Raw genomic sequence first — 27,945 nt, forward strand, 5'->3', positions numbered from 1 at the left:
AGACAAATGACATAATTATTCTATTTCTCTGTAGTGCCTCTGTGTAGTCAAGTTTGACAGGTGAGACCAGAAAGCAAACATTACACTAATAACATGAGAGCATTAGGAGAAGTGAAAGCCAGTGTAGCAAGTGCATTTTTTTTAATTTCATTTATTTATAAGAGAGAGAGGAAGGGAAGGAGAATGAGTGGGAGAGAAACATCAATGTGTGGTTGCCTCTCACGTGTCCCCTATGGGGGACCTGGCCTGCAACCCAGGCATGTGCCCCGATTGGGAATTAAACCAGCGACTCTTTGCTTCACAGACTCGTGCTCAATCCACGGAGTTACATCAGCCAGGGTACAAGCACATTTCTTACAGGAATGGTGTCCCCGCAGGCCACAGGCCCCTCGCTCATTCCTAATTCCCACACCTCCACACCCCTGACCTGCCCAGATGTTCAGTGCACTGAGGAGAACAAGACCAACCCTTAGGACAGAAAAGTCTCAGGCATCGTTCACTCATTGAATAAGTACTGAGCACCTGCTGTGTGGCACTGGAGCAACAGTGGTGAACAGAATAGATGGGGTTTATTTACACTGGGGTTAGGGGAGGGGCAAAGTGGTCACAATGTGTATTATTTGGGTGCTGATGAGCATTAGAACAAAAAAATGAGGCAATGTAAGGGAGATGGGGAGGGGAGGCTAACGTAATTTGAAATAGATGCATCAGAGAAGTCCTCCGTAACATTTGGGCAAAGGAAGGGGGCAAGCCATGTGCAACAGTCCACAAAGATGAAGTCTAGATTGGGTAGAAAGCCAATTTGCTGGAGCTAAAACTTGTGCTTTTGATTGACTTAGTTTATTACTAGTTTATTAAGTTAGCCCTCCTCCGGTTATGAACCCAAGGTAAAATGCCTAAAGGGATTGCTTTTCATGTTACCTGCATGATCTTCAAATTCAAGCAAGAAATATTTCTTTTTTTAAAGATTTGTATTTATTTATTTGAGAGAGGGGAAGGGAGGGAAAAAGAGAGAGAGAGAAACATTAATCAGTTGCCTCTTGCAAGCCCCCAACCAGGGCCTGGCCCACAACCCAGGCATGTGTCCTGATCAGGAATCGAACCAGTGACACCCAAGCCACTGAGCCACACCAATCAGGGCCAAGGGATGTTTCTTGAAAAACACGGTAAAACTTGCTCCAAGCATCAGACTGCTTCCCTACATATACGTTTTGCTAACTCTACTTTCATAACAAACATTAAGATAATCTTTATAGATAATATACTTCTCTACCTAAAGCCTAAATCTATTTCTTTTAGATAAACTACACAAAAAACACTTAACATTCTGAAGTGCTGGGCTAGAAAAAGTGTAGACAAGGCCAGAAAACTTTCTAGAAAAGGCCAAAGGTTTCAGGTGTCTGGGCTACCAGGCTCTTCTCAGCGACCTCTGGGAGCGCTGGATAAGTCACCCCTCCCAGTCCGGGTGCTGTGCCCTGTCCTGCTGGGTGGAGATAACCAGGGGTCTTCTGGCCCCTCCCAGGCTAATGCTGATGATTAGTGACAAGGCATAAAGGTGCCAGGTCTCACATCATCGACAGCTGGGAAGGGGTAAATTTGTATCTGCCCAGAAAGGAAAAAGGAGCTGGCAAAACATGCTTTATTAAATATATCAATATAATGACATCTTAAAAATGAAGTAGCACCATTTCATACGTTTTATTCACATCTTGTATCTTCATTGTTACTGACTAAAAAAAACTCAAAGTTCCTCGTATATAAAACCTCCTGGTTCTTGGGGATGTAACGTCCAGCATGGGGAATATAGCCAATAACAGTGTAGTAGCTGTGTAGGGTGTGCTAGGTGGGCGCAGGAAATACTGATGGGAACACTCTGTGAGGTGTATGATTGTCTGACCACTATGCTGTGCACCTGAAACTAACACAGAATAATACTGAATATAAATCGTAATCGAAAAATAAAATTAAAAAAAAAAGGAATGAAGTACTGATACGAGCAACAATGTAGATGAATCATTATTCAGAAAGAGTTTTACAAATATTCCAAATACAAAAATAAACAAAGCCTCCTTGTTCACATATAAAGAGTCAGAGATTATAAATGGAAACAGAACTTTGTTATTTTTTTCCCAACAGAAAGTACTATAACAATGGGTATTTCTAATCTAAGGCTTATTTCTTACAAATATCAAATAGAACAGCTTTCCAACAAGTACATTTTTATGTTCTTCAGAAATAAAAGCCAAAAAAAAAAAAAGAAATAAAAGCCAATAAAGTGTGCTTTGTATCGTTTCTTTTCAAAACTGATTAGAAAACATCCCTTATCCCAGAAATTGTGAATTCTAAGTATGGGTTTACTAAGAAAATTAGAAAGGCCCTTGAAAGGCTAAAGACATTTACAAAACTATATGAGATTCATATGTATATATGTGTTTTATTTACATATTTATGCTATGTAAGTGCATTTTTTCCTGGCTTACGCATTTGTAACTGCTTCTTCACAAACAGAGGGAAGCAGCGTCTGGGCCGGCACAGATAAGCAGCCCCTCCCTGCGGGAGGTTTGCAGGAGCCGGTGACTTCATTAACTAAGAGAGAGCACTCTTCCTGCCACAGACAGAACTGCCAGTTCGGCCTGTGGTCCTAAATGAAATGAATTTGTTGGTTTCAGCTCAGTGCTTCAGGGAAGGGGGGGAATTGCTTAATTCATTATTTGCCATGATTGGCACCTCTGAGCTACACAAACTACATTTAGATTACTCAATTCTGTTTCCTTAATCAGAAAAACAGCGGGCAAGTGGGGGTGGTGTTCCAGGCAAGAGACACAGCGGCCGGGCGAGGCAAACAGATGATTACTCAGAGAAATCTGATCGATTGCCCCCACAATCGTCTTACAGCCAAGAGGCCACCCAACCCAAGCCAGTGTGACACACATTTTGACTCCTTAACCTTGCAGAGCCTTTAAGCCCCCCAGTGGCGATGGGTTTATTAAGGTGCATCTGCACATATTTACTGAGAATCTACTGTGAGCAAATCAACGTAAAGGCGACACAATTAAAAAGTAACCCGGACTCTCAAGTAGCTCATTCATTAAGGGAACAAATACACTGTGTACGGAGAGCCTACCTAAGCCAGGCACGTGGTAGGCACTGGCCTACAGCCATGACTTACGACACTGTCTCTACTTTCATGATGCTTACATTCTAGAATGCAAGGCAGACAGTAAACAAAAGATATGCAATGTAAAGTCGAGTATGGCTAGGAACCATGGGTAAAAATAAAAGAGGCCAAAGAATGCAGAGAGGCAGGAATGGCTAGTTTCGGCGGTGTGGTTGGACCTGGCCTTTCTGCAAAGGTGGCACCAGAGCAAGGAGGGAGCTGTGGCAGGTGAGGGAGGCCCTTTGGAGGGGCTTTGCAGCCGAGGAACCAGCAAGGGCTGGCACACACTTGAGACTTGCAGTAGTTTCCCAAGGCTGCCAGAATAACGTACAGCAAACCGGGTGGCTTCAAATCATAGAAATTATTGTTTTCCAGTTGTGAAGTCCCATGTCAAGGTGTCAACATGGCCACGCTCCCTCTAAAATCTGTCCTTTTGTATTGTTTTTACCTGAGGGTTTCATGCTTCAGGAGGACCAGGTATAGCTACCCCACAGAAGTTTTAGGAGTCATCTAGGTAAAAAGGATTGAAGCTCACCATTCATTCATTCATTCATTCATTCGCTAATTCATCTTTTTCCAAAACAATTTCCAGGAACTCATCTCTCTCCTTGCTAATTTGTCCTTCCTTTTTTTTCCTTTTGCTTATGTCCACTCCCTTTTGATTTGCCTTCAAGTACAGAGTAAAGACCTTTGGGTGAAGACAGGGATTCTGAAACAAATATACTTTGACTCCCTCCCCCAAATCCCACTAAAATGCCAGTAGAGGTTTTGTTGTTGTTGGTGGTGTTTTCAACCACAAACTTAAAAGTATGGCAGGGAGGGAAGCGAACCACAGCATTTGGGAAGCTGGAAGGGAGATGGATAAATATTCATGCTTTTAGCAGACCCAAGAAAACTGAGCATGAAGTTGACCATTCTAGTACAGGAACCATCCACATTTACATGACGGAATCGCTACATGGTTCAGGATGGTAGGTAGCACCAATACCTCTGGAACTGGGGATGAAAGAAAAGAGATGCTGGAATGAGATGAGTTGAAAGCTTGTCGAAGTGGTCAGGTTGCCTAGATTCTCCCCACTGTGGCAAGCAGCGGTCCCACCCACCCAGCAGCAGACTGGACATTCGGGTCCTGGAGAGGAAACAGAGGGCTCTGGACTGAAGGTGGCAGGCACAGCTCAGATCAGAGACCCAATGAAAAGAACTAGCCGACTTACTGAAGGTGCAGAAACTCAGCCCTCTTCTCCTTTCCCCCACAAGGAGATGGGAAGGGTCTGGAATCCAACCAGCCCAAGAAGAAAGACCTAGACTAAGGTCATTGATATCGGGCACCCCAGCAGACAAAAGGTACACATCTACCCATGCGCTTTGAGCACTTTCACCTCCCATTTGGAATTCTCGGCACACACCCAACACCACCGGGTATCTGAGGAAAGTGGCTAACGTGAAGAACGAATGGAGACCCAGATGAACAGAAAGAAGCATCATGGAGAAAACCGGGATGATGTGGCTGTGGCCACAGGACACTGTCGCTTGAATTGCTACAGTGTTAGCCTCCCATCCGCCTCTAAAACTCGGAGCAGGTCTGCTGCACAAGCACCCAAGACGCAGGGGGTCTGGGTGTGAGCATCAGCTTTGAGAGCCACACCAGGAACAGCTTTCAGGGAGGCAAGAGTTGAGAAATAACAGTCCAGCGAGAGGGCAGTGCCACAAGGGCAGGGACTCAGAACCAGTGATCGGGTGTGCTGGATACTCGGCAGGGATGGGGGCAGGGGGGGCAGAAAGGGGTTGTGACACCTGGATCGCGACCACCACTCAGTGAAGGGAACAAACGCCCACCTGTGTGAGTGAGCATTCTGCTGCTCGGCAGGCATGGGTCCTTGGTCTGATGTTACCGTGACCTTGACTCCCTGACCCCACTGAATCCCATGCTCTCCCTATTTAAAACTCTCAGACTTCCACCAAGATGGAGGCATAGGTGGAGGCACTGTACCTTCTCGCACAACCAAGTTTAAAAACAACAAAGATTTAGCAACAAAAACGCAGCCAAACCACAGAAAATTGAACTATACGGAAGTCTGACAACAATGAACCCTTCAGCCAAACTGGTAAAAGGGGCAGAGCCAGCAGCAGAGCGGGGTTGGGCAGGAAAGATCCACCGGACCAACCCGGGAATGTGACCCGGGCGCACTGGCAGCTGTGGGCAGATCCCAGGTGTGGAGTAGTGGGTAGACCCACTGAGGGCTGACTGCCCTCAGTGGACTGCCATTGTCCCTCTCTGACCCCGCCCCCACATACAGCATCACAAACCAGCGACCTGGGTGGACCCGCCCTGGTGAACATCTAAGGCTCCGCTCCTCTAACGTAAATGGCATAAACAGATCAAAACATGACTCAAGAACAACTCAGAGCCCCAGAGCTGATAAATCTAATCAATGAAGAAATAGCCAAACTTTCAGATGCACAGTTCAAAACACTAGTGATCAGGATGCTCACAGAACTGTTTGATTTTAGTCACAAATTAGAGGAACATATGAAGGCTAAACTAATTGAAATGAAGGGAAATGCACAGGAAAACAATAGTAATGGAAAGGAAACTGGGACTCAAATCAAAGGAGTGGACCAGAAGGAGGAAAAAAATGACCAAACAGAAAAGGATGAAGAAACAAGAATTCAAAAAAAGGAGGAGAGGCTTAGGAACCTTCAGGACATCTTTAAATGTCCCAACATCTGAATTGTAGGGGTACCAGAAGGGGAAGAGGAACAGCAACCAGCGAAAAACTTATTTGAACAAATCATAAAGGAGAACTTCCTCAATCTGGCAAAGGAAATAGACTTCCAGGAAATCCAGGAAGCTCAGAGACTCCCAAAGAAGTTGGACCCCAGAAGGAACACACCAAGGCACATCATAATTATATTAGCCAAGATTAAAATGAAGGAGAGAATCCTAGAAGCAGCAAGAGATAAGGGGACAGTCACCTACAAAGGAGTTCCCATCAGACTGTCAGTGGATTTCTCAAGAGACTTTACAGGCAAAAAGGGGCTGGAGAGTATTCCAAGTCATGAAATCCAAAGACCTATATCCAAGATTGATCTATCCAGCAAAGCTTTAATTTAGAATGGAAGGGCAGATAAAGTGCTTCACAGATAAGACCAAATTCAAGGAGTTCATCATCACCAAGCCCTTATTATATAAAATGTTAAAGGGACTTAATCTAAGAAAAAGAAGATAAAAAAGATGAACAGTAAAAGGACAGCAAACTCACAGTTATTAACAACCACACCTAAAACAAAAGCAAACTAAGAGGATAGCTAGATCAGGAGCAGAACCAAAGAAATGACGATCACATGGAGGGTTAGCAACAGGGGAGTGGGAGGAGAAGGGGGGAGAAGGTACAGAGAATAAGTAGCATAGATGGTAGGTAGAAAATAGATAGGGGGGAGAGCAAGAATAGTATGGGAAATATAGAATCTAACTTGAGACACATGGTCATAAACTAAAGGGGGGAATGGTGTGCAGGGTGGAGGGGAATAAAGGGGTGAAATGGAACAACTGTAATGGCATAATCAATAAAATATATATTTTAAAAAAGAATAAATAAATAAATAAAACTCTCAACTTATTTCCACAATTAAAATTTAGGATAATTGAACTTAACACCTTCACTTAAATTCTGATCAAATGGATGGCCTACCATTCGGATCCAATTGACCCAAATCCAATTGGAGCTCATTTACATTCTTACTTTTTATTTAATGACACAGGCCAAAAATATGACCAATGCTCAACTTCCATCTATCATTTTGCTTAATTGCAAAATAGAATATAATGTGTTAAAAATAACACGAAAAAATTACAAAAAGATATGGCTAGGACCCACATCTAATTTTTATTATTTTTCACCTTCATCTGAGGACATTTCATCCCTGCTGAGGCAGAGGCAGGAACACTGATGCAAGAGAAGCATCAGTTGGTTGCTTCCCGTATATGCAGGATCACATGCACCTGACCTGGGGATTGAACTCTCAACCTAGGTACGTGCCCTGACCAGGAATCAAACCCACAACCCTTCAGCTACCAGGTGATGCTCCAACCAAGCCACGTGGGCCAGGGTGGACCTACATCTGATTATTAAAAACCATTCTTTTTCATTACCATGTAATGTTAGTAATACCTACTAAATTTAATATCTAATTTCAGTCATAAAAATTACATCATGAAAAATAAAGATAAAAAACATGAATACATGAATTAATGTGAGAAAGAGATGTTCAGCTTTAAAAAACTTAAGCCAGTAAGAGTTTTCTCGTGTCTCCATTTATTGATTGCTGGGAGTACAGCCTGAGAACACATGACATGCATTTGGGGGGATATTAACCAGCTCTGAAATGAAGCCATTCAGTAAGTCCACTGAGGGTGAATAAGGATGTACGATTCAGAGGTCACAGTGGGGATGACCGTCACTTACGGTTGTCAATAAGAAGTTCTTTGCAACACATTTACTCTTAATTATTTTGGAGCTACCAGGAAAGAAGGAAGGTCAGTCTGCCTTTAGCCTAAATTAATGCTGGGAAGGATGCTGTTCACGGAAGTACTGAAGAAAAATTCTGCTCTTCAAATTACAAATTCTTCTACAGCAATTTGTATGCCTCAGAATTATAAGCAGCTATACAGATTTAGAAAAGATTAATAATTGATGTGAGACTATTGATTTGATTCCCGTTTCCACTGCTGAATTCTACCGTTCTAATACTAGCAAATTTTTACACCATTGTGTCCATCTCCCCAAGATGTTTAACTCACTGATACGATAAAATGATATCAATTAAGGAATTTCAGTTAAACTTAAAAGGACAGAGTTCAAGTAACTGGAATGTGTTAGACCATAATTAAAAACTGTTTAGTTATATATATATATAATATATATATTATATATATTATATATATATATTATATATGGTATGAAGATTAGAACCTATAATTCTATAAAACGCTGAAATGTATTTGTCATGGCAGCTACATGCCACGTGTTTCTCCCAAATTTTTGTAGTGGGTATTTTTTTCTTAAAACAACAACCGCAGTGCCACTTTACGTTCCAGTGTTTGGACTGCTTTTTGTGGTGGCAGGAACAGAAAACAAAGAGAGAAAATGGAACCAGGTGTAGCCCCATGGGCTGGAGAGGGGAGATCCTAGCTTTTTGTTCTGGGTAACAAGGCAGTCTGCTGCTCTCCTGAACCACGAGCCGTGTTCTCGCCGTCGCGCGTCGGGAGGGATCGGTTACGGCTTGCAGCGCTGGACGAAGCGAGGGTACAAGCACACGTCTCGGATGTGATACCGATTCAGAATCCAGGTGAGGAATCGCTCCAAGCCCAAGCCATACCCTCCATGAGGACAGGTGCCGTATTTCCTCTGTTTAAAAAAGAGAGGACTGTGTTTAGTTTACAATCTTTTCTAAAATACTTAAAATTTTCTACTGCGAAATGAGCTAGCTTATTGTAGTTTAGAAGTCAACGCTTAATTTACACAGGTGTAAAGAAACAACTTGATATGAAAAATAAACCAGGGATTAAGTGCCACCTTGGAAAGGGGGGGTTTCAAACTCTTAAGCTAAGCCAATGTTTACAGTTAGAAGAGGCAAATGAAAGACAGCACTAGATACTGGTTAGATCTGATGACAAATGTTTAAAAACTCAGTAGCAACGAGCAAGGCCAGCAGTTAAATAGTGTTTCAAATGAAGTTAACATATTGTTAGCCAAAACCAAAATGAGCAATATTCACGAGACACTATTATAACCATGAAACTGAATACAGCTCTTTAAATGTCGAAAGTCCCACTCCTTTTAAGTTTTACTTTCTACAAAATCCTAACACCGAAACGAATGTATGTTTCTACCTGGTCTGTGTACCAGTAGTAGGGAGTGGGGTCAATTCCTTCCCTTTTATAACCCGCCAGCATCTCTTCACTGTCCCAGATACGCATCGAGCCTCCCACAATCTCACCGACATTGGGCATCAGCACGTCGACCTTTGGAAACAAGAAAAGCAAATGCAGTTTCGGCCAGGCTACCAGTCATGGCACTGCTCTAGCACCTAAACCGAAATCACAATAATGCCCCTAGAGCAAAAGGAGTACTATGATCATGCAGAACTGAAATACTACTCAAATCCTACAGTTTAGCCAGGTATGTTAAACCCTGTCAGAGGACAAAACACCCTCAGTACTGTTGGAATCACAACTGACAGACTCGGTGAGGCGGGAATCCTCCGGACATCGCTGCATGTAGAAGGACTTGATCTCCACAGGGAACCGACACAGCAAGATGGGCTCATTAATGGTGTCCGTCATCAGTCTCTCAGGAGCTTCTGGGATGTCCTGAGGATAAACAGGAGTTCGTTAACATTTACAGCTCAAAAGGCAACAAGAGAGAAGCAGCTCCTCCACCCGGTAGCTGCCCTTCATCTTCCTCATGCAGCACAGGAGCGAGTGGGCTCGAGAACCCACACACACGGTGGAATGGACGCTTCTTTCAAAAACACACACATGTATTAAAAAAACTCACAGTTATTAAATGAACTGTAAAAAGATCTGCCTCCTTCCACAATACACCTCACGTGCCACGCTGCTTGAGGAATAGAAAGCCCCCAAAACCAAAAGAATCACCCATGTCATTATTACTGTGCTTAGATACTGCTCAGTTATTTTTTCAGCAGCCAGTTTTATCCAGCTCGGAAGCAAACGCGGCCCACTTAGTCCCGTAAGGCATAAGCTAATCAGTGAATTCTCCACAATATCATTGATCTCATATGTTATTCATAACAACAATCTTTAAACTCTCCTACTATCTGCACTTCTTTCCTATTATAATAAATCTAAATGCCTTCTTTGGTAATAAGACACCACCATAAGACATATAACCAATATCAAATTTTAAGTGTAACCACACCAGGAATAGTTAGCCAAGAACTGTTAAATGATGATGAATCTGTTTCTCTCAAAACATCCTTCAGTAAACCACACATAAATTCCAGTGAAAACGAGAAACTCTGTCCCAGTAAGAGCCGATGAAAGAACTGAACTCATTGATTTGTTTAGTGTAGGAACTGAACTGGGGCTTAGCAATCTCCTGGCCCCGCTGTTTGCAAGCCCCCGTCCCTGAAACCCGGCGCCCTCTAAGTATCGGGAGGAGCTGAGTGGTGAGTGGGGACCTCTGGTCTCTCAGCTTTGATCTGCTTTACATCCTGAAGTTCTGCAAAAGGGCTAATGGGGGGAAGGGGTCTTACTGCACATTTCCAAAAGTCTGAAGACCACTGGCTACTATAGCGCCCTCATGTCAATGGCCCTGGAGTAAGGGCTGACCTGCTCCGTGGGCTTCCAGGGACCCTGCCAGGCATTTTGCTCATCGAGTCCCCACAACTTTGCAAAGTGGATGTTACCACCAAGGCAGAGAGAAGGAACCAGACAGGGGGAGGGGGGCCACTGGCCTTCAGTTATACAGCGGTAAGAACAGAGGTGGGAGCAAAGCCCACCCGGGGTACTCCAAAGCTTGTGTTCTTTCCACTCAGTCATGACATGGTGCTAAGTAGTAGGTGGCAACAGCTCTCAAGTTTTCAGTACAAAATTCTATTATAACTCATCAATGAAATTCATGAAGCAGTAAGAGTAATTTACACAGGTCAAGTCTACTGTTTGTCCTCTCCATAAATTCCTTCTAAAAACAAAAGTCTAGCTAGTAGTAGTTACATTTCATTGGTAGAAGAGTTGGATTTGCATATGTAAAAGAATGGTTATATGCACAGGAAAGAAGGTTTAGAACAGAGCCAGCCACCTACATTACCCCACCCCCTGCCCTGGCCAGGCAGCTCTTCGTCAGAACGTCATCCCAATACGCCAAGGTCCCAGGCAGAACAGATAGAAGCTCAGTTTACCTAGGGTACTAGGCCACCTTCCCCATCAAGGTCTCTCTTGGTTTTGCATTTTCAATGACTTTTTTCTTTAAAAAAAAAAATATTGATTTTGAGAGAGAGAGAGAGAGAGAGAAACACTGATTTGTTTTCCACTTCCTCATGCATTCATTGGTTGTTTCTTGTGTGTGCCCTGACTGGGGATCGAACCCGCAACCCTGGCATACTGGGACAACGCTCTAACCAACTGAGCTACCTGGCGAAGGCCTAACAAATGGCTATTTTCTTCTTTGAATCCCCTCCACATGATGAAATTTTGATTCACTCTTTTAGGGGGAGGAATCCTTTCTGAAAAAGCCAGCTACTTTCTCCAGACAAACAAAACAAAACAAACACACCACCAACCTTTGCATGTAATTTTACAGTTCACAACTTTTGAAGCAGCCCAATAGTCTAGAGAATTACCACCAGAGTTTATGACTGATCATGGAAGAGGCAAAGGTCAGGTGTGATGGCCAAAAACTTGCTAACAGTCACTGAACACTACAGACAGGCACTGATCTGAGGCTTCCTCTACGACTCGGTCAGTGAATCCGGAGAAGGCTCTGTTGTCATTTGCTCGATGGCAAGCAGATGCCTCTGCACCACAGGTGAGTTAAACAGAGGTAGCAATCCATGCTAGCACACTGCCATGTTTGAAACAGTGCTTAGAAAGGCATACATACCTCTCCAAATTCATAGAAAGTTCCATCTTCTTTCTTTATATTGTGCTCTTTCAGCCACACAATAGCATCTGAATAGTTCATCCGTTTGAAAGGCCGTTTGGGGGGCTTGAAGTTCTGCAGTAGAAGGAAAAACGCAGTATATATAAAGAAACTGTTAACACAGTTTATATAAAATCCCTACTTTAAGAAAAACTACTCAGTATTATTGTAAAATATTATTTCAGGCTAAAAATCAATGTGGACATTCCTAACTCCCTCCTAAGTTAAGATGTTATGAAATTATCGGCAATTTAAAAAAACATACACAAGTAAAAAATCCTTTATTTTTAAATACTTTCAGTTTTCAGGAATTCCCCGGGAAGGAATGTCACATGTTTTAGCTGGAAGACATCTCAGACATTCTGCTGGGCTGGGATTTGAGGGGGAGATGATGGGACCTGACTACTGTGGTCACCTAACTGCAGATCTCTGTGGTGACACACGTGGCCGCCTGAACTAACTCCAGCAAACCCATGCCCCGAACCCACTGGTGTGAAGCTACAGGCTGCTATTTTCAAAGCTATCCTGCTTTTACTGCAATGCAACAGTCACTGAGCACCCTCTACACCGCTCACTATGCAGTCCAGTCCATTTGCCCCTAATGAAAACAGAGCCGCAGACAACCTCTCTCCCACTGTGTACGTATGTGTCTGTCTGAAACTGTCTGCATATTCTTGGTCAGTTCACTTTTGAAGCAGATGGAAAATGACATTAGCTACTATTTCAAAGCTCACCGACCTGCTTAACCTGTAAAAAATCTGAGGCTGAAAATGTCAAAACCTCCCAAAAAGGAATCATACTTTTGCATTTCCATAGAACACCAGACCTACCGGGTTGAGGTCATACACTATGCTTGCCACAGGCGATTTCAAGACTCTATCCACCACGTCACAAACCAAGTCCTCCAGCCGGTTCAGGAGCTCCTCAAAGGTCAGGAACGGGCACTCGGCCTCCACGTGAGTGTATCTGAAGAACGAGACACTAGCTCAGCGCCGCTCTTCACGTCGACTAAGTTCCTCTTGAGCAATGACTTTAACATTGGGAAACGTCCAGAAAGGTAAAATTCCATCCTTGCTAACCACCCCCAACTGTACCAGTTAGTTTTAGACCACACACCCACTTTCCCTTCAAATAGTGAATTCCCATTTATTCCTTTAGACACAAAGGATCAGAACAAAGTAAAAGAAAGGCCTTAGTCAGCCATGGCCTAAGAGGCAAAACTTACATGGTTTCAGTTAATTTATTCAACTGCCCTTCATATATCTTCTTAGTACACTGACACATTTATATACACATCCTTTGCCTACGTAAAGATTGCTTTTCCAAACACGTTTTCTTTAAGAACTTTTTAAAATAAAATAAAGAGACATCACATACTCGGCCAGGTGCCTTCGCGTTCTGGACTGCTCTGCCCTGTACGACTGTGCGATACAAAAAACATCCCCCAGCGCTGGGATGCAGGTCTCCAGGTACAACTGGGAGGACTGCGTCAGAAACGCCTCTTCCCCAAAATAGTCAAGCTTGAAGAGCGTGGCTCCTCCTTCCACTTGTGTCTGCACTAACGTGGGAGGAGTTACCTGTTCAAAGGAAAAGGAGTGAAGAAAGGCCGGGTAGGGGCGCCCATGTCCACCCAGAAGGAAGGCAAAAGCATCGTCCCCAGGAGGGCACGGGCCATGCTCACCTCGCAGTAGCCCCTGTCAAAGAAGTGGTCTCTGAAGCACTTGGTGACCACGGAGCGTGCGCGCAGGATTTTAGACATATTTTCTCCCCGGATCATCATGTGTCTGTTGTTGAGCTGGACGTCAACGTCGGACTCTTCGTTGATCAGGTTATCAGCTCCTCCCGCAGGGGCCAACCCGATCAGCTCCCAGAAGTCACAGTTCAGCTCGTGGCCCCCAGGAGCCTGCATTTTTCAAAAGAGGGGAAGGGGGATGAAAGGGAAGGAAAAGGAAGCAAAAATATTTAGCGTAGTAAAGACTTTACTGTCAGATAACCAGTCGTTCTGACCCTGCCTTGCTGAACTGGCCCGGTCCGTAACACGTTGGTCGGACTCTCCTGCTGAGCCCTGCGCCTGGATGTGCCATCACTGAAGAGTCCGACCTCAGCCGCCCTGCTCACCACTGTGAAATACGGTGACTGTTTATCACCTCCTGACTTCAAATCCCCCTCCCACAACATAAAAAAAACGCCTGAATCCTGTAACTTTCTCAAGATGGTTCTTCAGGAAGCTAGTCCGCTAGTCCGCCATCTCCTTGGCTTGCGGACTCTCCAAATAAAGTCGCTTTCCTTACTACCCCAACTGCTTGTCCTCTGACTTTACTGGCTGTCGGTGTGAGTAGTTTGAGCTCTCACACCACCACAAAAATTGCTGGTGATCTGATATTTCTAGGAACCTCGTCATTATTTGCCTGCCCTTCCAACAGACCCAATCATTCAATCTCTTATGTTGATATATTTAACAGTCCTTTCAGAATAAATATACATCGAAGTTTTTTTTTAAAGCACAAACTAAGATATCGACATTTTGGTATATCTTTCTAGGCTTTGTCAATAATTTAAAATAACAGTACTCACATTGAAAAACTCTTTAAATGCAGAAATTTTACTAAAAGCTGTTTCTCTTTGGAATAGATGTAGAATAACATTCAAATTCTCCCTGGTAAGTCCCTTAAAAGCAACTCATTTTAGAAGCCACAAATCGTGGGATATTTAACTATCTTGGTGCCAAACACTGGAAGGAAGTGACATCGCAACAAGCGCTCCCCTTCCCATCATAGTAATTCCCAGGGAGATCCAGGCACTTAGACTCTTTCACAGCACAGCTTTTTATTCAACTCTGACTCCCTGCCCTCAGTATCTCTAGTCTATCAGGTGGACTCCAGGGGCTCCCTCTGGTGGTCAGTGCGCGTACGTTCGTTTTCTTTCCCACAAACAAACCACAGCAGTAGTGATTTGAGCAGTAATTACCGACCAATAACTAACTGGTACAGGTTACGTGCCTGTTGGCTGGGGCACGAACAGCTTCCTGAATATCAGAGTTATGGTTAACTTTTTAAAAAGAGGTTTTCAAATTCTATTCAGAAATTTTCAGATTTAGCTTACTGCTGTTTCCTGAAATTTCTTGGGTAGATGGTCAAGTTTTTATTTCTACTTAGCTGAAAAATTATTCACACGCCAACAACAAACTGGATACATTCAGGAATTCTATGAAGTTGGAAACCCCTGAGTTTGTTACATCTTATGAGCTGTACTGTAGGGTTTCACTGGAACAGGCATACTAAATTTAGCAAGCGCACCATACTTGTGTACCCATATGCCAAATACCAAAAGTACAAACAAAGACACTGGAAAACAAACATCTATTCACCCAGCAGGAAACTCAACCCACTCACCTGCTTGCCCTTAGGGGTCAGATTCAGCATTCCATACACTGCAACACTGCTCTCAGTGGACAGGACCACTCCATTGTAACACTGACACTATAAAAAGATCAGTTCAAATTCACATTTACATTGAAATACTTAATGTACAGAGAACAAAGCAGATTATTTACAAACAAGTTATTGGGTCCAAAACTAGTAAAAGAAGAAGATGGCCACCAATTTTTAACATGAATAAAGAACAGCTATTTTTATAACAGATTTATCTACATCTATATGTACATACAGATGTAAATACATTCTTCACATAGACACATAGGCATACAAACACTAGCACATCTCTTTAAAATATCTAAATGTTTTTCTTCAAAATTCAGACATAAAATAATACAGAGTTGACCTAAACTAATATGATCATCAATACTTACTAAAATCATTATTAGAAAAGCAATGGGGAACTTTATAATGCAGGGACTGGGCCATAAGCACCTGAACCCACAAGTCATTAAAAAGAAAAAATTATGTGCTTCACAATGATGTAACTGGAAGAACACAGCTTTGCCCATGAAATAACAGTGCCCCCCCCCCGAAAAGTCTAATTTGACCTAACCTCCGGTTTATGGTACCTCAGGATGCAATCAACCGAATCCAGACTGTGAGAACTTCCACAGCATAAACAACTGGTTCCCCGCCCCACAAATCAATATTTTCCATAATATCAGTTTAAAATATGTATACATATCCTAAAATCCTCAAAACTAACAACAAACAGACCTACTGGAAAAAAAATCAAATTTTTAGCCACAAATAAGAGAAAATATTTACCAAATCATCCGACAAGACACACTGAAGGTACCCCGTACCATCCCGCAACACCAGGAACATTAAGTTCTTTCCTGAAAGCGAGAAAGAGAAATTTAGCCAGACTACTCTCAAGACACTTAAAGTACTGCCATGGCTGGTGTGGCTCAGTGGACTGAGTGCCAGCCTGGGAACCACAGGGTTGCAGGCCAGGTCAGGCCCCCAGTAGGGGGCACACAAGAGGCAACCCCACATTGATGTTTCTCTCCCTCTCTTTCCCTTTCCCTTCCCCTCTTCTCTAAAATTAAATAAATAAATGTTTTTTAAAAAAATCTAAAAAAAAACACCAAGTACTTTCTTATTAATTATGGAAAGAAAATGCCGAGGTTAACACTGAGAGTTCAAACGTCCCTGGTGGTCCCCTCCTCGTAAGTGCCCACTGGTTCCATCGCTACTCAGTGTTTGGAAGGCCTTCTACCTTCTTCGTTGTACCTTCGAATTCGGCGTGACTCTCACGATCCACATGATCATGGGAAAGCAAGCCAGTAAGCGGCGTGGGACACGGGGTTATGTCCCGTCGGCCACGGAAGCCCCCACAGTGCCTAATGGGACTGTGCACTCGGTGGGGGGGCTTCAGTGCGGGGTGTGTGTGTGTGTGTGTGTGTGTGTGCGGAAACAATGTTGTACAGAATCATTCTTCTCCATATTTACATCACACTTCTTTTTACACAGGATCTGAGAACCATTTACAGTAAGACACGTGATAAGATAATAAAAAAGAAAGCAAAATTTCAGGACCCAGAGAGAAGTAGAACGCCAACATGCTAATTATAAATGTCACCACTACTGCCACGTGTAAGTTTCAGATTTGGCTCTTTACTTCCTGCTTTTCATTAAGTAATTACGTTCCATTAGACAAATATTTATTGGATACCTTCTGATCACTGTGATTGCTTATAGTTAAGTAACATTTAAATAATATATATTAAATAAAAACAAATTTAGATTCTAAACCACTATCTCCTTTAAAAAGCTAGCACCCCAAAATCGAAATGCCTCCAAGTAATTATTTGTACATTCCTCTTCACTGAAGACCAGGGATGTGTCAAAATAAGAGAGAGAAGGAAAGCTGTGCACCTACCTTGCCTACGCAGTCTGTGGACCCAGCCAAACACCTTCACTCTTTGGCCTCTATACCCTCCTAACGCGTGAATCTTCACCTGTCAAATTAACATAAACGTTTGACCAACTGTGTCACTTACCAACATATCAACTTTTCCACTATTATTAGATGGATAATAGTAAAGGGTTAAAAATTCACAAATGGTGCAAAACAGCAGATTAGTTACTCAACTGCAGGTCAGAACCAAAAATGTCACCACACTGAGTGATTAAAAAAAAATCCAAGTCATCTTTCTCTTATTGCAAAACCAACAATGAGAACACCCAGAATTTCAGACATCACTATAGAAAAATCAAGGAGTAAATGAATTCACAATAGCAACAACCCAAGTCCACACGGAGCCCTTTTCCTGACTTCACAGTCCCTCCAGATACTCTGGGGGGTCCAAGTTACCAAAGGCTGGCTAGGTTTTTGTTTGGGGGATAAAGGAGAGAGATGATGAGCAAAGGGGATGGTGTCTACAGACAGGAAAACAGCTTCGTCCCTAAGGAAACAGGGAAAATAGGACACTTCATCAGCAATTAGAACCATCTGAAAGCTAAGCATGCTCACGCATCATCCAGCATTCAGTTCTACAAGGAATGGAGAAAAAAACAATCTCATAAAATCAAAAACCTTTGTACGTATCAATATTTAAACAATCAACTGCCACCTCTTTATTTCATGGTGAGGAAGAGGACCAACACCGCACAGCACAGCCAGGCAGGATCCCAGGTCTGCCGGCTTCTCATCAAAGACAGAATTCGTTCATCACACAATTACTAAACTTTGTAAGAAAATGAACCCCAGCCCTGACCAGGGTGGCTCAGCTGGTTGGGCATCAAACTGCAAAGGGAAAGGGTCATCAGTTTGATTTCTGGGTTGCAGGTTTGGTCCTGGTAGGGGCATGCATGAGAGGCAACCGATCGATGTTTTTCTCTCTTGCACTGATGTTTCTCTCCCTTTCTCCCTTCCTTCCCTCTCTCTAAAAATAAATATAAATAAAACCTCAAAAAAAAAAAAAAAAGAACCAGCCTCAAAACTCTAAAGCATTATTTCTCCTCCCCTTGTAAAGGGAAAGGAAAGACAGATGACAACACAAAGGAACAAACCAGGCGCAGGTTCCAGGAACAAAGAAACAGCAGAATGATGTGTTTGCAACAGTCACACTTACACATTTTGGCTCGGAAAGACTGGGATCGTTTTCAATGGTAATCTTCTTTGCTTCTTCCAGGTTCTTTTCTCTCCTCAAATTGTCTTCTGCCTAATTTTAATGACAAAGCAGTGTGTTAACGTGGTTTCGAGTGTTCTAACTTTTAAATGTTCACAGCTGCAAAGTCACTGCTCACCTCTTTCTTCTCCCGGGATTCACTCTTCATCTGTTCCCTGTGCCACATTTTCCTAATGTTCTTCATCTGTGATTTAGAAATAACATCCCATCGCTAGAGAGGAAAACAGATATTTAATTTCTCCAGACCTTCGTATTCTGATGAAAGTTCATTCAGAAAATAAAACTCTATAAAGTGCTTGGTTCACCCTACCTCATTTTCTTTTTGTGAATCAACGTAAATGGTAGGAAATGGTTCTTTGCCCACTGTCATCAAAGCCTTGGGGGGAGGGGAGAAAAAAAGAAAGTATCCTTAACATTGTACAATATCTGAGTTTGAAATAACACCTTAATTATGAGGCAAACTCGACCACCCAGAGCACAATCAGGAGTCAAGAAGAACGCACAGACTTCAAGAGCCAAAAATCTGCGTTGACAGAATGACTGGTTAGAGGACTAAGAACATTTTGCTTAGCCCTCTGACCCTCTTGCCAAAATTCTAGCACGTTTGGTACATAGTATGGTTTCCCAACCCAAACAGACTAGAAACAATGGATTTTAAGTGACGTAGGGACCAGCGGGACGTGTGCTAACAACAGAAGAGACAGCTAATAGCAAAAGCCAATTACAGATCACAGCCAAATGGTTAATCCTTGCTAAGAAACAGGTAAGTCAATTCTGAAACGCCAGCAACAAAACAATGGCTAAGAACACTTTAGTTTCATTTAAAATGAAAAGTTACAGTGTGCAGAGCACCCTGTTCACTAACCCTGGGACATGTCGTGTGGTGTTGTGTCATTTAATATTTTGTAGTTGGTATTGTTTAACTAAAAATTAAAAAAGAAAAAAAAAACCCACCCAAAAAACAACCAGGTAGTTGAAAGTATGTAAAATATGTTTTATTAACTGTTTCAAATATTCCTTTAAATTGTCTCCCAAGTTATTTCTCCCAACCAAGAAATGTGTGGAATTACTCTCTCCAATGGTAAAATCTGCAGCTTTCAGGAAGTGATGTTTTCTAAAGGTCTAGTTTCCAAACTTAAAAAGCACCTTTTCTCTTGTTTTAACAGTAGTTCCAACTCAGTGATTGGTACAGAGGAGGAGGAGGAAACCTGGACCTTTCAAAAAACATCTAAGAATTCATCTTTTTAACAACTAGACTTTGTAGGGATATTTGCAGATGATTAGGAAGTCACTTAATACCTGACCCTTCTACATCACTGAAATGGAAGGAGCCAAACTGCAATCCTGCCAATCAGAATGGTAGGCATTTGCTAACAGCAGCATTCTGCCAATGTTCACCTAAACAATGTTGTCATTTTGGGGAGCCCAAGTCACCCCAACAACCCAGAAATGAGAGAAAAATTTCCCCCTAAGAGTTAAAAAGTTAAGAGCTATGTATGGCATGCCAAAGCATAACTAGAGTATGACCTGAAAAAGGACAGGATGCTCCTAAGACAGGGACACTTGGTAACAACCTGAATAAATGTAACATAGCTAACAAAAGGGGGACTGGCCAGGCCCAGACACCCAGAAAAAAGTGTCAGGACAGAGCATTTTTAGTGTTTGCTGTGCAAGGAGGGAGCTTCAACCACCTGCTTACACACAGGTGCAGACATTTCAGTCCAACAGGCGAATCCATGACTGTTTTAAGAGGGATGTCTTGCAGACCCACACGTTAACCTGAGGCAATCAGTTACCTAACACTCATGTTCTGAGCTGATGCTCTTGAAAAACAGAGCAAACCTCTCTGTTGTGTAGTTAGCTTTCTCCATTTAAGTCTGCCCAGAAAGAGTATGCTAAACTCATGTGAGGATTCTAGGCCCTGAGAAATAAGAATACATCAATAAGATAGCATCTGGTTCAAGCTCCAGACTCGGGAGTTCTGAGCACCTAATCTGAGAAATGTGTCCATTCTTGTTTTGCTGATACAACTTAGGTCTTTGAGTCTCAAGGCTCAGGACCATATCAGGATTCTACTGGTAAATTCACCAAAAGGCCTCTTATGAGTCATTTTGGAAGAAACCTGGGCATAAGTTCAATGTAAGTGAGGGAAGCAGATTTTTATTTCAACAAGAGTTGAAAAACTGGTCATCTGACTCACTGGAGAGACAAATCCCAAGATGCAATGCTGAATAAGGAAGAAAAGAAGACACTCTTTAAAAATGTTCAACTATGTTTAGACACAGATCTCATTCTCTTAAAGCTACATACCAGTATACAATCCTTACTTTCCCTTTTCTGAAAACTCTCTTCAAAACCTAGAGCTTGAAATAAATTACTGACAAGTCACATAACAATTGACCTAAGTCATTAATAAATGAAAAGTCATTTTTGTATGAGAAGAGACACTACCTTCAGACCTGTTTTAAAAGGTTTCTCCTTGGTTCCATCACCTGTAGCATCATTTCCCTCTCGATCCGAGACGTATAGCTCTGCTGTTTTATAAAATGAGAACAAGTTATTTGTTTGGCTAATAATTATCAGTCATCTCATACTGCAATTACTTTATCCATTCAATATCTCTGAAAACAGAACAAGCATCTGGTTTACTGTAGTAAAAAAAAAAACAACAAAAAAAAACCTGCCACAGTCCTGCCCTGACTGGTGTGGCTCAGTTGGGCGGACACGATCTGCAAAGGGAAAGATCGCCAGTTCCATTCTGGCCAGGGCACGTGCCTTGGTTGCAGGTTCGGATCCTGGATGTGGCAAAAATATTGCCACAGTCCAAAGGAAATTATACCACAATTACTTCCTCCTATTTCAATGAAATTCATCTTATAAAAGCACAGTAGTTGCAGATTCAGCTTTACAAATGAACTTTGATCGCTTAAATTTGTGATACTGCTTCCATCCACTCGAGTCCCCCGTAATAAAGGACTTTGAAGTTGGCCACGCCAGACTAGAATCTTGGGATGTTGGAGAATTCAATGAACCGAGCTTATTTCCTTGACTATAAAATAGGGAAAACAAATACACATCTTGAAGGCCTGTATTGAGAGTGAAATAAAACCACACGCACAAATCGCCTACCCCAGTGCACAGATATCAAAGACCGGGTCCCTTTGGTCTTTACAGGAACCCGAGGCTCCGACGTGAAACAAAGTGCAGAAGGCATCACAACTACTAAGTCTGGTATCAGTCCAGGTCTCCTCTTTCCTTCGCTAGCCCACCCTACAGTCTGCCTGGAAATCTCAATGTAAATGAGGGTGTGTGAAAGAGGATTAGAATTCTAAAGCCCGTTCCCGACGACCACTTTGAAGAGTTACAGGAGGGCTACCCTCACGTCCGACAGCTTCAGCTGAATCACGGGATTCTCGCAGGGGCCTGGACGGGGACAGGCTGCCACACAGCCCCGGGGCACAGGGAGACTGAAGGGAAGCCGGTGCGGGCCCAGCAGCCCCGGCCCAGCGGGCCCAGGCCTCTCCCACCCTCCTACCGATCGTTCACGTCTACAAAGTGGTGGCGCACCCACTCTGTGTCAGGCCATCAGTAAATGCTGGTAATCCGCCGGAAGGAGGTTCCTGCCCCAGCAACGGCACCGCACCACTTACACACCCGGGTCCCAGAGACTCACTGACCTAGTACCATCCTGGAGGCTGCCTCAGTCACCTCCAAGGACATCGCCTTCCAAAGCGCTGCTGCCCTGTCACCGTAGCGTGCAGCGGCGGCTTCCCTGACTCTAACGTTGCATCAGATCCCGTCGTGCAAAGGTCGCCCTATGAGTCACCGGAGCGTCGCGGCGCCATTGGTTACCGGAGGTTAGGGGACAAAGGGCGAGTGCGGCTGCAGCCGCCATCTTTGGACCGGGCAGAGGCAACTTCCGGTCCCCTGGGGGGGGCGCGCCTCCTCGGATCTCCTGGCGGCCACCGACTCAGGACTGTATTAGCGCCTGGGGCAGCAATCCGCTCTCTTCCGTCTCCACCTCCATATGGCCTAAAGAAATGCTCCAGCAGGAGTTTGCAGTATAAAAAGAAAACATAGTTTAATATTGAATTGGCCAATAGGGAGGCGGGAAGCTACTGCTCAAAACTACACTCCTGCTGGCTGCAGTTTACAAGTAATACAGAGGAATGTCACAAGACACTAGGCAGGGGGTTTGGGGTCATTTTGGGAGCTGATTGGTTGGAGGTGAAGTAAGGGTGGTAAATCTTTCCTTCAGGTCTTAAAGACAGCCTTGAGATCCTTTCCAGTGTCCTCTCCTTCCCTCTGTCCTGGTAGCCATGGGGTTGTTCCACCTTACTGCTCAAGAGGTGAAACCTAACTTAGGTCAAGCTGTTTTCTTTAGCCTGCCAGAGATCTGGACCTTGTGACCAATAGCCAGAGCAAGCAAGATGTCAAGATGGAGGTCAGGCCCTGACTGGCGTGGCCCAGTGGGTTGGGCATTGTCCCACTAATGTCTTCTTAATAAATTTTTAAATTCTTTAAAAAAAATTTTAGAGGGGAAGGGAAAGAGAGAGGGAGAGAAATATCAATGTATGGTTGCCTCTCATGCATCCCCTATTGGGAACTGGCCTGCAACCCAGGCATGTGCCCTGACTGGGAATCATACCCGATTGTTTGGTTTACAGGCCCGAGCTCAATCCACTGAGCTACACCAGCCAGGGCTTCCACTAATGTCTTCTTTTGCCTGGGGGGTTGCTGATTCTCCAGGACAAAGGTTGGGTCTCTCAGTGGTATAGACAGAAAGGGGGCAGGGGAGGGGACAGAAAAAATAGAGGGAGATAATTTTTGGAGTTAGGATTTAAAACTAAATCTAATCAAATTCATAGAGACCTGCGATTTCATTATCATCAAAGGTATTGAGCAGCAGCAAGTAGGAGGGGTGGGTTGGGGAGGGTGAGGAACACAGATAAGAGTTGTCCTAGTTCACATGCTTTTCCTGTTTTGAAATATGGTACGTTAACTTTCTAACTTCAATTTATGAACATCCATCTGTATTTATGGCTTGGACTATATTTTTATTTATTTATATTTTTATTTAAAGTTATAAGGATCACTATGTGGAAGCCATAATAATGTTGTGGAAAGAACTAGGGCTTCACACTTGCTTGGGATTCTGGTTCTGCCTTTTAATAACTGCATGTCTTTGGATAAATGACCTAACCTGTCTGAGCTTGAATTTTCCGAGTTGTGAAGGATGATCAGAATTCACTATCCAGCAAGTAATGACTACTAAATAAACGGTAGCTAGCATCATTGTTCCCAACTTAATGGAATACCCAAGTTTGTCCTTGGCTCAAAGGAAAACATATTTTTCTTAGGAAAGAAAGTCTAAAAATAACTCCACACACACGTTCAGCATCTATCAAGAATATGAACCAAATACTTGTCTTCAATAATACTTCATACCATTTCATAGATTTTCCTTTTTCCTTCTTGCCGAATGTTTTTTGCTTCTCCATGTATTAGTTATCCATTGCTGCAGAACAAATTACCCCAAACCTTAGGTGCTTGAAACAATGAAATATTTATTACCTCACACAGTTTCTGAGTGTCAGGAATTTGGGAGTGTCTTAATTGCAAGTTCTGGCTTCAGAGGCTCTCAAAAAGCCGCAATCAAGATGTCAGCTGGGGTTGCAGTTAGTGAAATTTAAGATTCTTAAGTCTCACCTGGGGTAGATCCTTTTCCATGCTCACCCATGTGGGTGTTGACAGGATTCAGTTCCTTGTGTGCTGTCAGCCGGAGGTCTCCCTTCGTTCCTTGCTATGTGGGACTCTCCACAGGGCAGCTTGTGTCATCAGAGCAAGCAAGATGCCAAGGTGGAAGTCAGGCCCTGACTGGTGTGGCCCAGTGGTTTGAGCATTGTTCCACAAAGCAAAAGGTCCCCAGTGGGCATGTGCCTGAGTTCCAGGTTTGGTCCCTGGTGGGGGTGCATGCCAGAGGTAACCAATTGATGTTTCTCTCTCACAATGGTGTTTCTCTCCCTGTCTCTCTGTTAGATGATTGTTTATTCACACATGCTCCCCTTTCTTACATTGCAGAGGTATATGCATCCCTGCTTCATTTATGTAGAGTTTGGCCACATGGATTTTCTTTCACTGTAGCGTGTGTGATGCAAGCGAAGATTTCAGCTGTGCTTGTAGAGTTGAGCTTATTTTCTTGCTTCTGCCAACATCAGGAGAAAAACACTGGTCCAAGCAAGGCAAGAATCTGCAGCTTGGAGCCAAGCCAAATGGAGCTCCACACAGGTCAACTGACCCCTAAATGCAAGAGTGGGAATAAGTGATAGCTATTTTGTCTCTGAATTTTGCAGCATTTTGTAACACAGCTTTATTGTGGCAATAATAGACTGATACATGCCCCAATACCCAGAAGCAGCTATTTGAAAGAATAGCTGAATGCTCTAATAGGAATATTCAATGAGGGTACCATATATATACTTCCAAGCACGAGCCTATGTAAGGAGCAATCTCCCCCATAATGGGATGCATATCATTATTTTTGGTGTGTTTGTTGGTTTCATAGAAGTCTCGAGGCATTTCATTTCCATGAAATAACAGAGATGTCTATGACCTGCACTGAAACTCCAGGACAGGACTGTCTAAAGACCACAGCTCCTGAAGACCATCCTCTCCACTCACCACCCTCAGTCTCTACCCTGGTAAAAAACCCAAAGTGATCGAGTTGCACCTCCTCTTTCCCAGGGCCATTCTCTTATCTGCCTACGGCCCGCGTTGCACTGGCCTGTGCTCACTGTGTCTGGTAGGTGACCCTCACAAGTCACCACTAGATTGGAGGTAATACGCTTTCCTGGCATTTAGCAGAGCCTTGCACTCAGCGAGATATTGAGAACTATCTCTTAGTCTCCTTTTAGTCCAACTCCCTCCAGAAGCAGAACTTCCCTTAATGCAGCATTGAAAGAGTCACTTTCAAGTACAAGTTGAAGTTCGTTGGTGTTCATGAATAAAGGAATAAATGGAGTGAATCGAATAAATGGCGTTGCTCTTTTGTCTCCTCCTCCAACTTTGGCCAGCTTCCGGGCGCCCCCTTCCGGTGCTCCTCGATGTTCTACCTCCGCGCCCACTCAGGTTGGCCTTGTTCTCTCTATTGACTCCCTTTTTCACTCCATCTAGAGCCAGGTGCGAATAGCCGTCCTAAAGTGTATTGACCCCCGCGGGCCACCGTAGCTCGAGGGCAGGGTACGATACGCCGCCGCTGCCACCAGGTTATCACGGAGCCATTTCCGCGTTTCCCGCACCTAGTCTGCTTTTCGGGCTGCGCGGTACCCGTACACGTGAACTGTGAGCTGGTGTCCAGACTCCTGCTCTCCCAGCATCATCTTCGAGCGAATCTACGGACGTCTTTAGAGCTTTCTCAAGCACTCCGTTATTTGCTTCTCAAAACAGCCTTCGGAGAGAGAAGCGGCAGTCACTGTAAGTGCCCCGAGGTCTCCTTTCTGTGTTCCTAGGGCCAGGGACGGGGAAGCTTAGTGTTCACTTAATTAGCGAATACGTCCAACTGCCCGCAAGTCTCAGTAAGCTTTAAAACCAGCTTGACACCGCAAACGAAAAGTGAGACTTACAATTAAGATATAACTATTAACTTCCTGAAAGCCTAACTTTTTTTTTTCTGTTGTAAAATTCATTCTAAGCACCTGGGTTTGCTCGTTAATTTCGTCCAGTGATTCCCGGGCTTTATGTTTGTGAACTGCTTGCTTGTAAGCACTTTTTCTATAATCTCGTTCTAAAACAACAACGAGATGCAGAAGTGCCGCTAGATGCCCACCCTTTAAGGGGGGGTGAAATAGTGATAATTTTGTGCAGTTAGGGCTTATCATTAAGGTTCCTTGTTTGATTGCACTTGGCTTCAATTGGCTCTGCACATGTTGCGTTTTTAGAAATTGAAGGCAAGATCCTCCACCTGCAAAAAGATTATGACTGGCTTTATTGTGATAATCACTCTGTTGTGGTGTTCTGGATCAGAACTTGCAACACCTCCAAGGTATACCTGTGTGTTACTGTAGGACTCAGAACTCGGGTGGTTACCCTGGTTGGATTCCTTAACCTCTCTGAACCAGACTTTTTTTTAACTGTAAAATGATGATAAGCTTTCTTTGGAATGAGGTTGATGTGAGATCAAGCATGCAAAAATGCCTAGTATGTGCTTGGCATCCAGTGAACTTTCTGAAGTAGGGTGTATCAGGTTGGCCAAAAAGTTTGTTATGTTTCTCCATAAGCTAGCTCTAATAGCACTTAGCTGTCTTTAACTTCATTTGAAACAATTTTGTTAGATTATACTGTGACAGCTGTCATATCAGCGTGCATTTTAAAAAGCTTATCAAAATTGTTGAATTTTTTGTATAGCCATTTTAATATTGAAGATGGAAAGAAATAAGCAACATGTTCGGCATATTATGCTTTATTATTTCAAGAAAGGTAAAAGCGCAGCTGAAACACACCGAAAGATTTGTGCTGTGTATGGAGAAGGTGCTGTGACTGATCGAATGTGTCAAAAGTGGTTTGCGAAGTTTTGTGCTGGAGATTTCTCACTGGACTATCCTCCAGGGGAAGTTGATAGCGATCAAATCGAGACATTAATTGAAATCAATAAACATTATGCCATGGGGAGATAGCCGACATACTCAAAATATCCAAATGAAGTGTTGAAAATCGTTTATACCAGCTTGGTTACATTAACTACTTCGATATTTGGCATCCACAATAAGTTAAGGGGAAAAAAACCTTCTTGACCATATTTCTGCATGCGATTCTTTACTTAACAACAAAAAATTTTTGCTTTTACAACAAATTGTAAACAGAGATGAAAAGTGGATACTTTACAATAGTGTGGAATGGAAGAGATTGTGGTGCAAGTGAGATGAACTACCACTAACCACACCAAAGGCTGTCTTCATCCAAAGAAGTTGATGTTGTATACATGGAAGGATTGGAAAGGAGTCCTCTGTGATGAGCTTTTTCCAGAAAACCAAACGATTAATTCCAGCAAGTACTGCTCCCAATTAGACCAACTGAAAGCAGCACTTGAAGAGCATCTGGAATTAGTCAACAGAAAACACATAATTTTCCATCAGGATAGATTTTACAGCTTGGCCAGGACGTTTTACTTCTGCAGTATTCACTAGACGTTGCACCTTTGGATTTCCATCTATTTTTGTCTTCACAAAATTCTCTTAATGGGAAAAAAGTCAATTCCCTGGAAGACTACAGAAAGCATCTGGAACAGTTCTTTGCTCAAAAAGATAAAAAGTTGTGGGAAGATGGACTACTGAAGTTGCCTGAAAGATGGCAAAAGGTAGTGGAACAAAACAGTAAATATGCTGTTTAATAAAGTTTTTGGTAAAAATGAAAAATGTCTTTTATTTTTACTTAAATACCAAACAAAAATTATTTATAGTTATTCATTGTGATTCGTCTGTTCCAGGATCCTGCATGCATCAAACCTTTAAGCCTTCAGCCAAACTGCTGATGGTTGCTGCTGCACCTGCCCC

General features: G+C 43.1%; 1 protein-coding gene across 2 annotated transcripts; it reads right to left on the reverse strand.

The window, feature by feature from the left end:
* Positions 1-8,098: 8,098 nt before the first annotated feature.
* NARS1 (asparaginyl-tRNA synthetase 1) lies at positions 8,099-22,199 on the reverse strand. 2 transcript variants are annotated; one of them, XM_053664370.1, is made up of 15 exons: positions 22,075-22,199; positions 20,849-20,928; positions 18,708-18,773; positions 18,516-18,608; positions 18,341-18,430; positions 17,146-17,224; positions 16,029-16,099; positions 15,216-15,302; positions 13,505-13,726; positions 13,201-13,400; positions 12,654-12,789; positions 11,785-11,898; positions 9,399-9,530; positions 9,051-9,182; positions 8,099-8,565 (listed from the first exon to the last, which is right to left on the reverse strand). In XM_053664370.1, the coding sequence occupies exons 1-15, from the start codon at positions 22,115-22,117 to the stop codon at positions 8,434-8,436; spliced, it is 1,677 nt and encodes a 558-aa protein (XP_053520345.1). In that variant the 5' UTR covers positions 22,118-22,199; the 3' UTR covers positions 8,099-8,433. The 2 variants fall into 2 exon arrangements, with proteins under 2 accessions (XP_053520345.1, XP_053520344.1); XM_053664369.1 differs by having other exon boundaries at positions 20,849-20,931.
* Between the last annotated feature and the right edge of the window lie 5,746 nt (positions 22,200-27,945).

Source organism: Artibeus jamaicensis, unplaced genomic scaffold, assembly GCF_021234435.1.
Source record: "Artibeus jamaicensis isolate MK-2021 breed Jamaican fruit bat unplaced genomic scaffold, CSHL_Jam_final contig_354, whole genome shotgun sequence".
NCBI classification, from domain to species: domain Eukaryota; kingdom Metazoa; phylum Chordata; class Mammalia; order Chiroptera; family Phyllostomidae; genus Artibeus; species Artibeus jamaicensis.

What these genes read in the sequence shown, in the direction of transcription:
- NARS1 (XM_053664369.1), bottom strand. Translation starts at nt 22,117, where the DNA reads ATGTCCTTGGAGGTGACTGAGGCAGCCTCCAGGATGGTACTAG. An exon ending in AATCCCGGGAGAAGAAAGAG is followed by an intron (nt 18,431 to 18,515) that starts GTGAGCAGTGAC and finishes CATTAAAATTAG; the next exon opens with GCAGAAGACAATTTGAGGAG. An exon ending in GTGTCTTGTCGGATGATTTG is followed by an intron (nt 15,303 to 16,028) that starts GTAAATATTTTC and finishes ATCTTTTTATAG; the next exon opens with TGTCAGTGTTACAATGGAGT.